Genomic DNA, 14,684 nt, shown 5'->3' on the forward strand with positions numbered 1-14,684 from the left:
TCTCTTCCTGAATCATTGTCTGAAGTTAGTATTTCAGGGAAGGAGCTTCATCACGGACAATATTGGAAATGCAGGCTTACATAACTTAGGATAATTGTCAGGAAGCCGGGCATTACAGGAAATGCACTTAAGGGACCTTTTGATTTTCTTTTGTGCCTCCTTGGTTGGAGACCTAAAAGAAAAAATTTATCCATGAGATGAGGTGGAAGGGGGGGGGGGGGGGGGGGGGGGGTAGGGGGTTTGTCAGGGCCATCATGAGTGGTAAAATACTGCACAAATAATCCCCCAGTAAGAGGAGAGGGGGATCAAAGAGACTCCCTGACCATTATAACTCCCCCCCCCCCCCCAAGGGAACTCACAGATGGAGGCAATGGCTGGTCCGACACCTTTGGCGTCCCCGTTCCGGACATCACGAAGCCCGAGTACTGCTGCTGGGTACGCGGGCTCAGGTAACCACTCTGGTGTTCGGCTGTTGCTGATGCACGGCAGGGAACACTGTGTTCGGATTTTTAGCCAGTGAGTACGACGCATGCCTCCCATGTCAACCCAAGAAATATTTGAGATCTGCACACCCTAGACGGTGGGTGCTCGTAGTGGACAGACGTCAATGGATTCACTTGAAAAATCCACGGCACACCAATTACGTTTTCATTAGTTATTCATTTTTAATTCATAGTTGTTTTGTACATCAATTCAATGTTCCATCCAGAGCAATTATATACGCACTATTTTTTAGTAAAGCAATACAACCCCTAGGGGTTGTATTGCTTTACTAAAAAATAGTGCGTATATAATTGCTCTGGATGGAACATTGAATTGATGTACAAAACAACTATGAATTAAAAATGAATAACTAATGAAAACGTAATTGGTGTGCCGTGGATTTTTCAAGTGATCCCATGTCAACCCGTCCGGCGGAAGTGACGTCATGAAAAAGCGCCCGAAGGGCCGGGCGCGCAAACACGGCTTGACATGCTAGAGGTAAGGCGGGAGACATCGCCCCGGGAGCAGGCCCAGCATTAGTACTAGGACCGCGGGAGGGCAGGGGAACACCATAATCCAGGATGGTGTACTCTGGAAAAAAAGAGGTAACCACACAGGATGGTAGAAGCTTTATCTCCCTGCATACAGGGAGACCTTTCTCTGCCCTGTCCGCTGTAGGGACAGGAAACACTGGTGTTGGTGGTGGGAATTTAATCCTCTGTTCCTGGCCCTACAGAGGTCAAGGGTCAATCTCCTTATATGCCGCCGTGATGATGCTATGGAAAAAACACTTACTTTTTATATTTGTCCCACTGTGGGACTTCACCTTTTCAGGGTTTGATCCCTGTTTCAATTCAGTACAATACATCCTGTATTGTACTGAATTGAACTGTCAGCACCATGGCAACCATCAACCCCATGTCAGCGCGGAGTTGGGGGGCCAATGGAATCATAGGGAGCCCCCTCCCTCTGTAAACCCCGCACATGCTGCGATCAGCGCTGACAGCGGCATGTGAAAGGGTTAATCCGCCGGCATCACCGCATACAGCAGGGGCCCGGCTATCAGTAACAGCCAGGCCCATGCTGTGGATCAGGCGGGTGCAGCTCTTGCACCCGCCAGATCATATCACATATATGCACATGAGGATGCGGCAAGAAGCCACATTCCCTCACGTACATGTACGTGACAACGCGTAAAGGGGTTAAGACAGTAGTTTTAGACGCTGGTCTTAAGGCCCTGCACCGGCAGTGGATCCACTGGCGATATTTAGAGGCGCCAGCCTCTACATAACTTTGGCAGATCCACCGCTGCTTCTAAATATAAGATAGCTTCCTAGCTGTCTTACATTTAGACCATTTTCTACACCTAATGGTAAATGAGATCCCCTTCCCCACCCACTTTTTTAGACCTGACATGAGCGGTGGAAAGTCGCAGATTGTGGTGAAAAATCTGAGCCAGAATTATGCCTAGTTTAGGCGTATTTCTGTTTAATAAATGTCCCCTTATGTTCTGCTATTATTTAGGGAGCCAGAAAATGAACAATCACAAGTTTGGTGGGGGGACACATACATGTATTCCAGCGCATGCCTATAACAGTTAGGCCGAATGCACACGACCGTGGAACACGGACATGAGCAGTCCGTGGTATCCCAACCTGGCATCCTGCTGAGAGCGTCATTGGTTGCTATACATTTACCTCATTCACTACAACCCCTATATTAGATAAAATATTTAAAGTGCCCTGTGTGCAACATAAAAATTCACAAATAAAACAGCCTTTTCTCCTTATGCCCCATTAAAAAAATAAGATGTTAATCGAAAAGTCCCATGTAAACCAAAATACCAACAAAAACTAGATCTCAGTCCAACAAAAACAAGCCACATGGCTACATTGACGGAAAAATGGTTTATACGTTATGGCTGTTCGAATGAGGCAAAAACAACTTTTCTTGAAGACGTGTTATTATTGTGCAAGAGCTGCTCTTGTGACGTAAACTCATGGCATTATAAAGTTATATAGTGCTGTGGGTTACTGCCCACACTCCGCTGTAATGAATTGTACTCACATAATACAGTTAGTAGATCATTACAGTGGCGTTTGGGCCACAAGTCCATGTCACAAGAGATGTTCAGACCAGGAAACGGCACTCACACATGGAGTGTGTTTCCCGAAATTAACACATTCCTCGGAAACTAGCCTAAGGTTGGCAATCTCAGTTGTCCACCCATCACATGACCAGGGATTACTGCGTAGAATTAAATGTTTGCAGTAAAACTCAAATTGCCATGACTACAACCCCAGAATCGCAAAAAATTCAACACTGCCGATTTATTAATTTTTTTAAATTTAAAATTTGCTGCCGTGGCAATTTGCGAGTCATGTTGCGACGCCATTTAGTTCAATGGCTGCACTACTATATAGAGAGCACTGGTCGTCCAAAAGGTGTTGTGGCCAAGATTATGGAGTAGCCCCAGCCTAAGGGTCCATTCACAGGCATTTTGTATGCCGGCGATGTGTGGTCCGCAAAATGCGGAATGCACAATGCAGGTGTCAGTTTTTTTTGAGGATCCGCAAAACACATACGGACGTGTGAATGGACCCTTAGGCTGGGGCTACTCCATAATCTTGGCCACAACACCTTTTGGACGACAAGTGCTCTCTATGTAGTAGTGCAGCCATTGAACTAAATGGCGTTGCAACGTGACTCACAAAGTAGAAATTTTAAAAAATAAATAAATCGGCAGTGTTGAATTTTTGGCGATTCTGGTGTTGCAGTCATGGCAATTTGAGAGTTTTACTGCAAACATTTAATTCTACGCAGCAATCCCTGGTCATTTGCGGACAAGAATAGGACATGTTCTTTTTTTTGCGGAACGGAAGTGCAGATCCGCAAATGTGGACAGCACATTCCGGCCCCATTGAAAATGAATCTGTCCGCACCTGTTCTGCAAAATTGCGGAACGGATGCGGACCCATTCTGCAGAAAAGTGAATAGACCCTAATCCTTCTGTGATAGATTTCATCTGGAGGCAGGGACTATGTTCAATAGTGTTCCTGTGCGGATTTAAAATAGAGGGATGCTCAACCTGCAGCCCTCCAGCTGTTGTAAAACTACAACTACCACCACACCCTGCTGTAGGCTGACAGCTGTAGACTGTCCAGGCATGCTGGGAGTTGTAGTTTTGCAACAACTGGAGGGCTGCAGGTTGAGCATCCCTGCTCTATATGCTTCCTACATTTGCCTAAATTAACAGGTGCCACACTGCCAGTATCTAAAGGGACCTTGCCAGGTAAGTTCCCACGTCAGTATTTCTGGACCTCCCAACTCCCGACAGGTTGCTCAGGTAAATAGTCATTAGATGCAAGCCTGGGTGAAAACAAGGGCAGTCCCCAAAAGACTACAGCACAGGTGCCACTCACAAAGGGCTTTGAGGCCTAGCTCTGTAGGGATCAGTGTTTGCCAATGCATTGTGAAAAAAGCCACCTGAACTCACCTTTGTACATCATTCCATGGTTTGAGGGATAATGCCATCTCTCACGAACAAGGGTAAGCAAACAATGGCACTCCAGCTGCTGTGAAACTACAACACCCAGCATGCAAACATGCTTGGCTGTTCTTCTAACTCCTATAGAAGCGAATGGAGCATTCTGCGAGATCAGAAACAATGGCATGCCAAAGTTGCTGATCCCCGCTCTAGACTATGCCATCACTTTACAATCGGTGGAGTTCTGACAGCTGGGACCCTCCACCGATTCTGACAATGGAGGGGCAATAGTGCTGGGTTACAGACCTACTAAAAGGAATGACAGAATGGAATGCCCATAGACTAACAGGAAAGTGAAATGCCCATAGAGAATAATGGACCAGAGTGGAATGCCCATAGAGAATAATGGAAATGTAATATTTGAATTAGAGAAAACCATTTGACATCTAATAATTATTTAGCAGACATACTCTCCAAGTTCAGTGAGATTATTTAATGTTCAGATTAAGTGGAATTATCACTGTTTTCTGCAGAATGACAAGGGTGAATTACACAAAGGAATGCCTATAGACTATAATGGGAAGTAAACTATGAGCTCATTTGCAGGTAAATCTGTGTTATGTAGGACATTAACCTTTACTGCAAGTGTTCCCTCGGTAAAGTAGCATAATGTAAAATAAAAATTAATGGAATGCCCATAGACTATAATGGGAAGCAAAATTTGATTTGGAGTCTGAACCATTTAACATATCAAGTAAATCTTCAGCAAGCTTACTCTTCAAGTTCAGTGGGAATATTTAAAATTGAGATTAAGTGGGATTATCATTGGTTTCTATGAAATGACAAGGGGAATGAAACAATGGAATGCCCATAGACTATAATGGGAAGTAAAATATTAGTTTATTTGCAGGTAAATCTGTTATGTAGGACATTAACCTTTACCGCAAGTGTTCCCTGGGTAGATTAGCACATTGTAAATTTTAAACTGAGATTAAAGCAGTTTTCTATGGAATAACATGTGAATGACAGAATGGAATGTCAATACAGTATAATGGGAAGTAAAATGTGAACCATTCAACATATCAAATAAATCTTCAGCAGACAATCTCCAAGTTCAGTGGCAAATAATAAAGTGGAGATGAAAGGGGATTCAAAGGGTATAATGGGAATTGGAATAACCCTAGAAAATAATGGAAATCGAATTTTTGAACTAAACACACAACAGCTTTCCTCCCCCTCGCCAACTATAGGCCCAGGACTAGGAATGGGCTCTGATTTTGGGGTGGAGGATACATGGGGGTCAACTACGGGTCCATACACACTACGGAATTTCCAACCAGAGAAATTCAGTTCGGAAATTCCAAATGAGTCCTGCCCCGACTGATTTAGTCGGTGCTTGGGCAGCACAGCCATTGCCGTTCACTATAGCTGGCAGTGCATTCCGCTCAATATTCCGCTGAAAGAATGAACATGTTCATTCTTTCGACAGAAATTTCAGTGGAAAGCTTCACCGCTGAAATTCTGTAGTGTGCACTATGCAGCGGAATCCCATTGATTGCAATGGGACTCTGCTGAATCAAAAATTCCAAGTGTAATTCCTGAGCAGAATTTTACTGGGAAAATGTAGGGGGAACTGAAGAAACTCTTATAGCATGTTGGTATTACTGAGAATAAACACTGACAAGTTTATAGAAAATGTGTAAATACCTATTTTATTTAAAACTTTTCTTATTTAAAGGGGTAATTCACGATTAGAAAAACTACAGTTTTCTTCCAAAAACAGCACTACACCTGTCCTCCGGTTTTGTGTGGTATTGCAGCTCTGCCAGTGCCAAGTGACTACCACCCACAACCCGAGGACAGGTGTGGTGCTGTTTTTGGAAGAAATAAGCTCTTTTTATTCATGAAAAACCTTACATTTCTTTTGCATTCAAAATAATTTATTGAAAGTTTTTTTTATAGAACAGGAATCAAAAAATAGGAGGGAGGCAAAAACAATCAATCTCAATTTTAATAATCCCACTGAACTTGAAGAGTAAGGCTGCTAAAGATTTACTTGATATGTTAAATGGTTCAGACACCAAGTCACGTCTTAGTTTCCATTATAGTCTATGGGCATTCCATTATGTCACTACCTTTGCATTCTATAGAAAAGTTATAATCCAAGGTAATTTTCATTTTACAATATGCTACTCTACCCAAGGAACACTTGCGGTAAAAGGTTAATGTCCTACATAACAGATTTACCTGCAAATGAGCTCATATTTTACTTCCCATTATAGTCTATAGGTATTCCATTGTGTCATTCCCCTTGTCATTTCATAGAAACCAATGATAATCCCACTTAATCTCAATTTTAAATAATCCCACTGAACTTGAAGAGTATGTCTGCTAAAGATTTATTTGATATGTTAAATGGTTCAGACACCAAGTCACGTTTTACTTCCCATTATAGTCTATGGGCATAATATTGCTAAATAACACAGATTAACTTACAAAATAAAATCATATTTTACTTCCCATTATAGTCTATAGGCATTCTATTGTCATTCACACTTGTCATTCCATAGAAAATAATGATAACCCATCTAATCTCAATTTAAATGCTACTGTGTTCGGATAGTATGCCTGCTAAAGATTTATTTGATGTGTCATATGGTTCTCGACTCCACGGCCCATCTTTCTTCCTATTATACTCTATGGGCATTCCATTGTGCTATTCACCTGTCACTCCATAGAAAACAGAAAAAATCCAAAGTTATTTCAATTGTAAAAGATGTACACTCCTGGGCGGCTGCACTGGCACAGTACAGAAAGCCTGGAGGCAAATCAGGGAACTAATGTGAGTAGCAAATAATTTTGGTGACTGTAGGGCGTTGTGTGTGGACTTGGCGCGTCTCTCATCGCTGTCGTTCACGTGGGTAGTTGCTTGCAGTGCTGGGCTCCTACTGTGTGGAGGGCTCACAATTCCCCATTTTGCGCAAAAGCTGTGTCTGGGTGCATGCGCTGTGCTGGTCCTTGTGACTGGACTGTACCGGAGGGAGGAAGGAAGGGCTAACTCTTAATGGCAGACACAGGCGACAGTGTGGTTTCAGGAGGGCTGCCCCTGTGAGTGTGGCTGGTACCTTAGTAAGGACAGTTGGGATATCCTGAAGGGCCAGTGGAGTCCATGTGGCAGGGGTCCGGCACTACATGGCTTTTAGTGGTAAGAAGGGAACCCTCCTTGTTGTTTGGGAAAGACAGGAAATGAGTGGTGTTCATTGGTCTTGGTTGGAATTGTGACACTGGTAGCGGTGGTCTGCGCTGTGGCTGGCAGTAGAGAGAGTGCCCCCTTCACGGTAATAATGCTCACATGTGCCCCCTTCACGGTAATAATGCTCACATGTGCCCCCTTCACGGTAATGTCCAGATATTTCCCCCTTCACAGTAGTAATGCACACACATGCCCCCCTCAGTGTTTGCATTTCTTTCTGGCAAAGCTACCTGGTTCTGGCCCGCAAAATTTATACTATGTCTAGTGCAGCCCTCAGACTGAAAATGGTTGGGCACCACTGCTCTATGGGCATTCCATTGTGCTATTCACCTGTCGTTCAATAGAAAACAAGAAAAATCCAAAGTTATCTCAATTGTAAAAGATGTTACTATACACGGGGAAGATCTGTGGTAAAGGATAAATTTATATTTTTTGCAGATTTGCCTACAAATTATATGATACTTTGCTTCCCATTATACTCTATGGCAGGGCTGGCCAACCTGCGGCTCTCCAGCTGTTGTAAAACTAGAACTCCCACCATGCCCTGCTGTAAGCCGATAGCCGTAGGCAGACTGTGTATGCTGGGAGTTGTAGTTTTGCAACAGTTGGAGAGCTGCAGGTTGGCCATCCCTGCTCTATGGGCATTCCATTTGGCTTTATTATAGTTTATGGGCATTCTTGGTGTCATTCACACTTGTCATTCCATAGAAAATAATGATAATCCCATCTAATCTCAATTTAGATCAATGCTACTGTGTTCGGATAGTATGCCTGCTAAAGATTTATTTGATGAGTCATATGGTTCTCGTCTCCATGGCCCATCTTTCTTCCCATTATACTCTATGGGCATTCCATTGTGCTATTCACCTGTCACTCCATAGAAAACAGGAAAAATACAAAGTTACTTTAATTGTAAAAGATGTTACTATACACGGGGAAGATCTGTAGTAAAGGATAAATTGATATTAAAGGAATGAGAGTGGAATGCCCATAGAGAATAATGGAAATGTAATATTTGAATGAGAGACAAAACCATTTGACATATCTAATAAATATTTAGCAGACATACTCTCCAAACTCAGTGGGATTATTTGAAAATTAAGATTAAGTGGGATTATCATTGGTTTCTATGGAATGACAAGAGGAATGATACAATGGAATGCCCATAGACTATAATGGGAAGTAAACTGAGCTCATTTGCAGGTAAATCTTGTTATTGTAGGACATTAACATGATAATCCCACTTAATCTCAATTTTAAATAATCCCGCTGAATTTGAAGAGTAAACCTGCTACAGATTTATTTGATATGTTGAATGTTTCTGGCATTAAGTCACGTTTTACTTCCCATTATAGTCTATAGGCATTCCATTATGTCACTCACCTTTGCATTCTATAGAAAACCGTTATAATAATCCAAGGTAATTTTCATTTTACACTATGCTACTCTACCCAGGGAACACTTGCGGTAAAGGTTAATGTCCTACATAACAGATTTACCTGCAAATGAGCTCATAGTTTATTTCCTATTATAGTCTATGGGCATTCCTTTGTGTCATTCACCCTAGTCATTCTGCAGAAACCAGTGATAATTCCACTTAATCTGAATATTAAATAATCTCACAGAACTTGGAGAGTAAGCCTGCTAAATAATTATTAGATATGTCAAATGGTTTTGTCTCTAATTCAAATATTACATTTCCATTATTCTCTATGGGCATTTCACTTTCCTGTTAAAGTCTATAGGCATTCCATTCTGCGATTCCTTTTAGTAGGTCCCCTGGGTTAGTCCCGGGTCACTTCACTGTTTTTCCTCTGCACGTCGGCACCCTGGACATATGCTGTGAAGTGAACTGCAGGGCTTAGAATTAGTGGGGGTGCCAGGAAGTCAGACCACCACCGATCATAAAGGGATGGTATATCCTCACAACATGACAACACTTTATAAGAGTGAATTCAGAAACACTGAATCTCTTTACAAATACTTGGGACTGTAATGATTTCTCAATTCTATTTTATTGTGCCTTCAGACAGAACACAGAATTCAAAACTACTGGATTCCTGCTAGACAGCAGTGCATTATGGGAAGAGGTGACAGTCCTATGTATAAGGGCCCTTGCACACGACCATATGCCCTCCGAGATATATGGTCCGTGAGCGGGCCATATGTCCCGGAGGGGCATTGATCATGCACATGGGAGCACACAGCATCATAGATTACAATCATGCTGTGCACGTCGGGCTGCCCGCAGGACTATTGTCCTGCACTCATACGATCATATGAGTACGAGACAATAGTTCAGATGGCGGCCCGACGTGCACAGCATGATTGTAATCTATGATGCTGTGTGCTCCCTTCCACACAATCAATGCCCCTCCAGGACATATGGCCCACATGTCTCGGAGGGCATACAGTCACGAGCAAGGGTCCTAAGACTCATGAGATTCCAGGAAGGAAACTGCAGAAATGTAAAATGTGAGTTCTTATGAGAGGCATCCAACCTAAGGCTTCACCACTGCAGAAAGAGGGACCAACCATGTATTCTAAATGGTCCACTGGTCAAAGTGCTGCCAAAGAAAACTACAAAACGCATGACCAGGAAACTGAATACTGATTGTCAGGTCAGTAACTCGCTAGCTAGTGTTTTGGGAAACCCCCCCCCCCCCCATTTAAAATCCAATTTACACCCTGGGTCTCATTTAACAAAACTGGCTTAGCAAACAACCAGAGCTGACATTTCATTTCTTTAAAAGGGTTTTCCAAGATTTTAATACTGATGACCTATCCCCAAGTTAAGTAATCAGTATCTGATCAGGAGTCCAACATCCGGGACCCCCGCCGATCAGCTGTTTGAGAAGGCACTGGCTCTCCTATGTCCTATGAGTGCCACGGCCTTCTCTGTGCTCACCAAGTACAGCACCATACATAGTATAGAGGCTGTGCTTGGTATCGCGCTCAGCCCCATTCACTTCTATAAGGCTGAGCTGCACCTAGGCCACGTGACCGATGAACGTGTCATTACTGAACTAGGGAAAGCAGAGAGAAGGCCACAGCGCTACTGCAAGCGCCACTGCTATTTCAAAACAGCTGATTGGCAGGGGTCCTGGATGTTGGACCCCACCAATCAGATACTGCGGATAGGTCATTGGTGTTTAAATCTCAGAAAACCCTTTTAATACTCTGGAATAATAAAAAGCTGCATTCTGATTCGTCCAGCTGTTACACCTATTCTAGCTAGGTCAGGTGATGCAGTGGTCATGTAATGTTAGTCATCCCCCATGATCGCTGCAGCCAATCGCTGGCTTCAGTGTTGGGGAGTGCATGAACCCGGCCTACCACTGCCATATGAATGCTGAAGGCCCAGCAGGGATCGGAGTAGGCAAGTGTCTGCATTTGGATGGATCTTATGCCTCAGTATCCGTACAGGTGACTCGCTTAACTTTTTCACAATCTTGATACGTGGTTCTGCTGCAGATCTTAAGACTATTCACCCTGTGATTGCAACATACATAAGATATATTATTGGGAAATGTACCCAAGTTATACCACTATATGTCACTTATTCATCTTCAGACAAAAAAAGAAGACCGTATGCCGATGCATACCTCGCCCGACGGGCCTAAAGGTGACTTGCCATATGCTCGGTCAATGGCGCTTCAGGATATCAGCCGTGCGGTATGTGTCGGTAGCTTTCCTGGTGCACGTACTGCATGTTCGCTGCTAACAGTGCGACTAAACCCGAGAATCCATTCACATGTCAGATTTGACATCCCATACATGCGAATGGGCTTTCTTGTTCGCATGTCACAGAAGAGGGCTGTGCAGATTTTCGGCAATAGGTAACATGCTGCAAGGATTAGCCTCACTGAACGCCAATTCACAATGGTGGACCTTGTGCAGATCCCTCTGTACATCTGCAGCAGGAACCCCAGTGTCAGCCTCTTGGTTCTGACATTAAATCCTCTTTAATTTTGAAAAGATATGAGTTAAAGTGGTTGTCCCATTACAAGACCTTATCCCCTATACACAGGATATTGGACAAGTGTCTGACTGTTGGGGGTCCAACCGCTGATCACAAGAACAGGGACCTGTGTTCCCCTTCTGAATGGAGCAGCATTCATGCATTTCTGACTCTCCATTCAACTCTATCGGTCTGCCGGACACAGCCAAGCATTTGTAGAACTGAATGAACCAGAGGACAGGCATGCATGTCTGCCCCCGCACAAGAGAATACGGCCCTCGTTCTTGTAACCCTCAGGGGCTTCAGCAGTCAGACCCCTTCCAATAAGGCATTTCCCCTTATGAATAGAGGCTACATTTTTTATAATGGGACAACCCCTTCAAACATTGTTTGGACTCCTGACTGGGCAGATCATCTGCAATCCCCCCAATAATAATTTGCAATTCCCCCCCATGTTGGATCTATTATGATCTACTGATAGAGTAAAATACTTTTTATTTTTTTTAGGGTAGGGAGGGGGGTGTTAATGACTGACTTAAAGGGAACCTGTCACCGGGATTTTGGGTATAGAACTAAGGACATGGGTTGCTAGATGGCCGCTAGCACATCCGCAATACCCAGTCCCCATAGCTCTGTGTGCTTTTATTGTGTATAAAAACCGATTTGATACATATGCAAATTAACCTGAGATGAGTCAGAGCTTGAAAATATGACTCTTCTCTGGTCACACAAGTAAGATATGACTCTTATGTTAATTTGCATATGTATCAAATCGGGTTTTTTTACACAATAAAAGCACACAGAGCTATGGGGACTGGGTATTGCGGATGTGCTAGTGGCCATCTAGCAACCCATGTCCTTAGTTCTATACCCAAAATCCTGGTGACAGGTTCCCTTTAAATCTGCAGCAGTCTGACCCTCTACTATGGTACTGCTCTGTAACTAGAGTGTAGCTCGAGGAAAGCTGGGTGACTGCACAGACGAGGACAACTTCTAGCTTATTACACAGGCCATCAGCCAGCATCCTCAGCTACACAGACACTGAGCGACACCACACTGGAGGTGATGGCATGGCTGCTCGCCACCGCATCATCATGGCGAATGCCAAGCTACAAGTACAAGCCGTCTAGTGCAGGAGGATGAGAGCGTCACACACACCAGGCATTACAGGCCCACACAGGCCAGAATAGATGGAGCGAATAGCAGGGCCTCTGAGGAAGAACTGGTTACTAATGACTCCACGTCCTGCATAAAATAGCGATCTTTTGATGCTGGAACTTTGCTTAATCACCGATACGGGGAGGACTAAAGCGGCTGCACAGCTGAGATAGGAGGTTACCTAACACTACCTCACTAATCGCGCTGCCTATAGGCTAAGCTCCCTACAACCAAGCGCCATCATGAGCTCTGCCGGCGCCGATGCCAGCTGTGCCCGCACGTGTACAGAGCGGCGGCCCATGCAGTGACAGCTCCCGCCCGCCTCTACCTTCTCCTGCTGCGGGTCTTGCGCGTCACTCCTGTTCGACCTCTCTTTCCTGGCGCTCTTGGCAGCTCCACTCAGTGACGTTAGCACAGACTGTGCCCCGTCCGTCGTCCTCGCTGCCCCCTTGGTGACGGCCGAACTGCCTCCCTTGTCTTTCTTCTTTTTCTTGTCCCTCTTAGCAAAGAAGTCGTCAAGGCTCCTCTCGTTGGGCTCGGCCATATTGCAGACACTTGGCACACGCGGCCGTAAGTGCGTCTATGTGACGGAGAACACTGAGCGCTGCACGCACCGGTCACACCAACTGAGAAGAGCGGCGGGGCCGGAAGCGCTGCCCACACCCGGGAACAAACCATCCACAGCTCGTTCGCAGGGGGGTGGAACAAGTATCAGCTAGCTGTTCGCATAGGGCGTGCAAGATCACGTGTGTCTTCACGTCCCCTTCTTTTCTAAAAGTGGTATCGCCTTTTTTTCTGCCTGTAACTTACTCAACATGGAACGTGTCTGACCACTTGTGTTTGGATTATTTAATTATTTTTTTTCTTCAATAACTTTATTTATAAACCCGTCGTGGCCTGATTGCGGTTGTGTTTCTGCCAGAGAAGTTGTCAATATATTTCACACGTCTTTCTGCTGTCAGATTGCTTGCTTTGCAGATTGCCTTTAATTCATTTGTGAAATGAGTTGTGAAAATTACAGAATCTTGCTAAAAATGATATACTAATGTAGCCTTGTGTGTATTGATGCCAACATTACAAAAGGATTTCCACGGATAATAAACCATGAGGTAGTAATAAATCACTTTTTACTCATCCCTGGTAGCCAACCACCTCTCTAGCGCCACCTTGTGGAAGTGGATCCTTGTGAGTCAAAATCTGACTTTTGCCTTACGTCCTAACCAGCAGCACAGATGGGGTATTCCACCCCCCGCGAACTGGTAGGACCAATGGAATTTTATTGAATAAACGTGAAAGCCACACCCACATAACCCCTATAAAAGAAGGGGATCACCCTCAGCCCCTTGTGTTTTTTTTTTCTGTCCTCCAGGACAGTAGGACTGATGGTGATTCCCTTCTGGGAATCCCTGCAGATGCGGTTCCTGCGCCCTCACACTTTGCTCTGGGGAGTTCAGTTCGGGGCGCGGGTCTCTACTTCAGCGTCCAATAAGCAGGCCAATAAGACAATAGAAGCCATCAGACATAAAAATCATAAGTAAGGCATAAACAGACCTATGCCTTATACTTAGGATTTTTATGTCTGATGGCTTCTATTGTCTTATTGGCCTGCTTGTGTGTGGCTTCTCTCTGCAATCTATATACCCTTGTGCATTGACCCCTCAGCCTCCTCTAGGGTTGTTTTTTCCTCACTGAAGGTTTCCCCCTTCCTTGCTGCTGTTTTTACAAAGTATATTTTTATACATGTTAAATTAATGTATGTTAAATAAAGACTCTTTCATGTTTATATATACATGTGTTTGGTGCTAATTTTTGGTGGGTTCAGGAAATTATTTAAGGATCGCGGTACAAGTAGGAGAGAGTTTAAAACATCTTCAGTTTGTAGCCCTCCCGTTTGGTATTTCTTCGGCCCCACACACATTTACCAATGTTGTGGCGGCAGTAGTTGCCGCTCTAAGAATTCAGGGGCTAAGCATTGTACCTTATCTGGATGACTGGCTCCTTAGAGCCCCATCGCAAGCGATCCTATCCAAACATCTGCTGCTAGCTGTATCCTTCCTCTATCAGCTGGGATGGATAATCAATTGGAGCAAATCCAATATTCTCCCAGCAACCTCAGTGAAGTTTCTCGGCTTTTTAGTCGATTCAGTCAGGATGACTCTTCACCTCACTCCCAAGAAAAAATCTCAGGTCAGAGAATCGTCTCAGTCCCTTTCGGTCTCCCGAAGGGTAACTTATTGTCGTCTTATGCGGGTGTTGAGACTTATGTCCGCTGTTCCTTGGGCACTTTGGCATCTACATCCTCTTCAAGCAGAGGTTTTTGCCAATTGGAATCACCGGCCCTC

The 14,684-nt window shown here is 44.2% G+C and overlaps 1 protein-coding gene across 1 annotated transcript in view; it reads right to left on the reverse strand.

Moving 5' to 3' along the window:
- CDV3 (CDV3 homolog) overlaps nt 1–13,014 on the reverse strand; it is a 32,423-nt gene extending 19,409 nt beyond the window's left edge. The window contains exon 1 of the mRNA XM_040432053.1: nt 12,671–13,014. Coding sequence (XP_040287987.1) covers nt 12,671–12,886 — 216 coding nt within the window. The 5' untranslated portion in view covers nt 12,887–13,014. The remainder of the gene's footprint in view (nt 1–12,670) is intronic.
- Nucleotides 13,015–14,684: the final 1,670 nt, after the last annotated feature.

This window comes from Bufo bufo, chromosome 5 (assembly GCF_905171765.1).
Source record: "Bufo bufo chromosome 5, aBufBuf1.1, whole genome shotgun sequence".
NCBI lineage: Eukaryota > Metazoa > Chordata > Amphibia > Anura > Bufonidae > Bufo > Bufo bufo.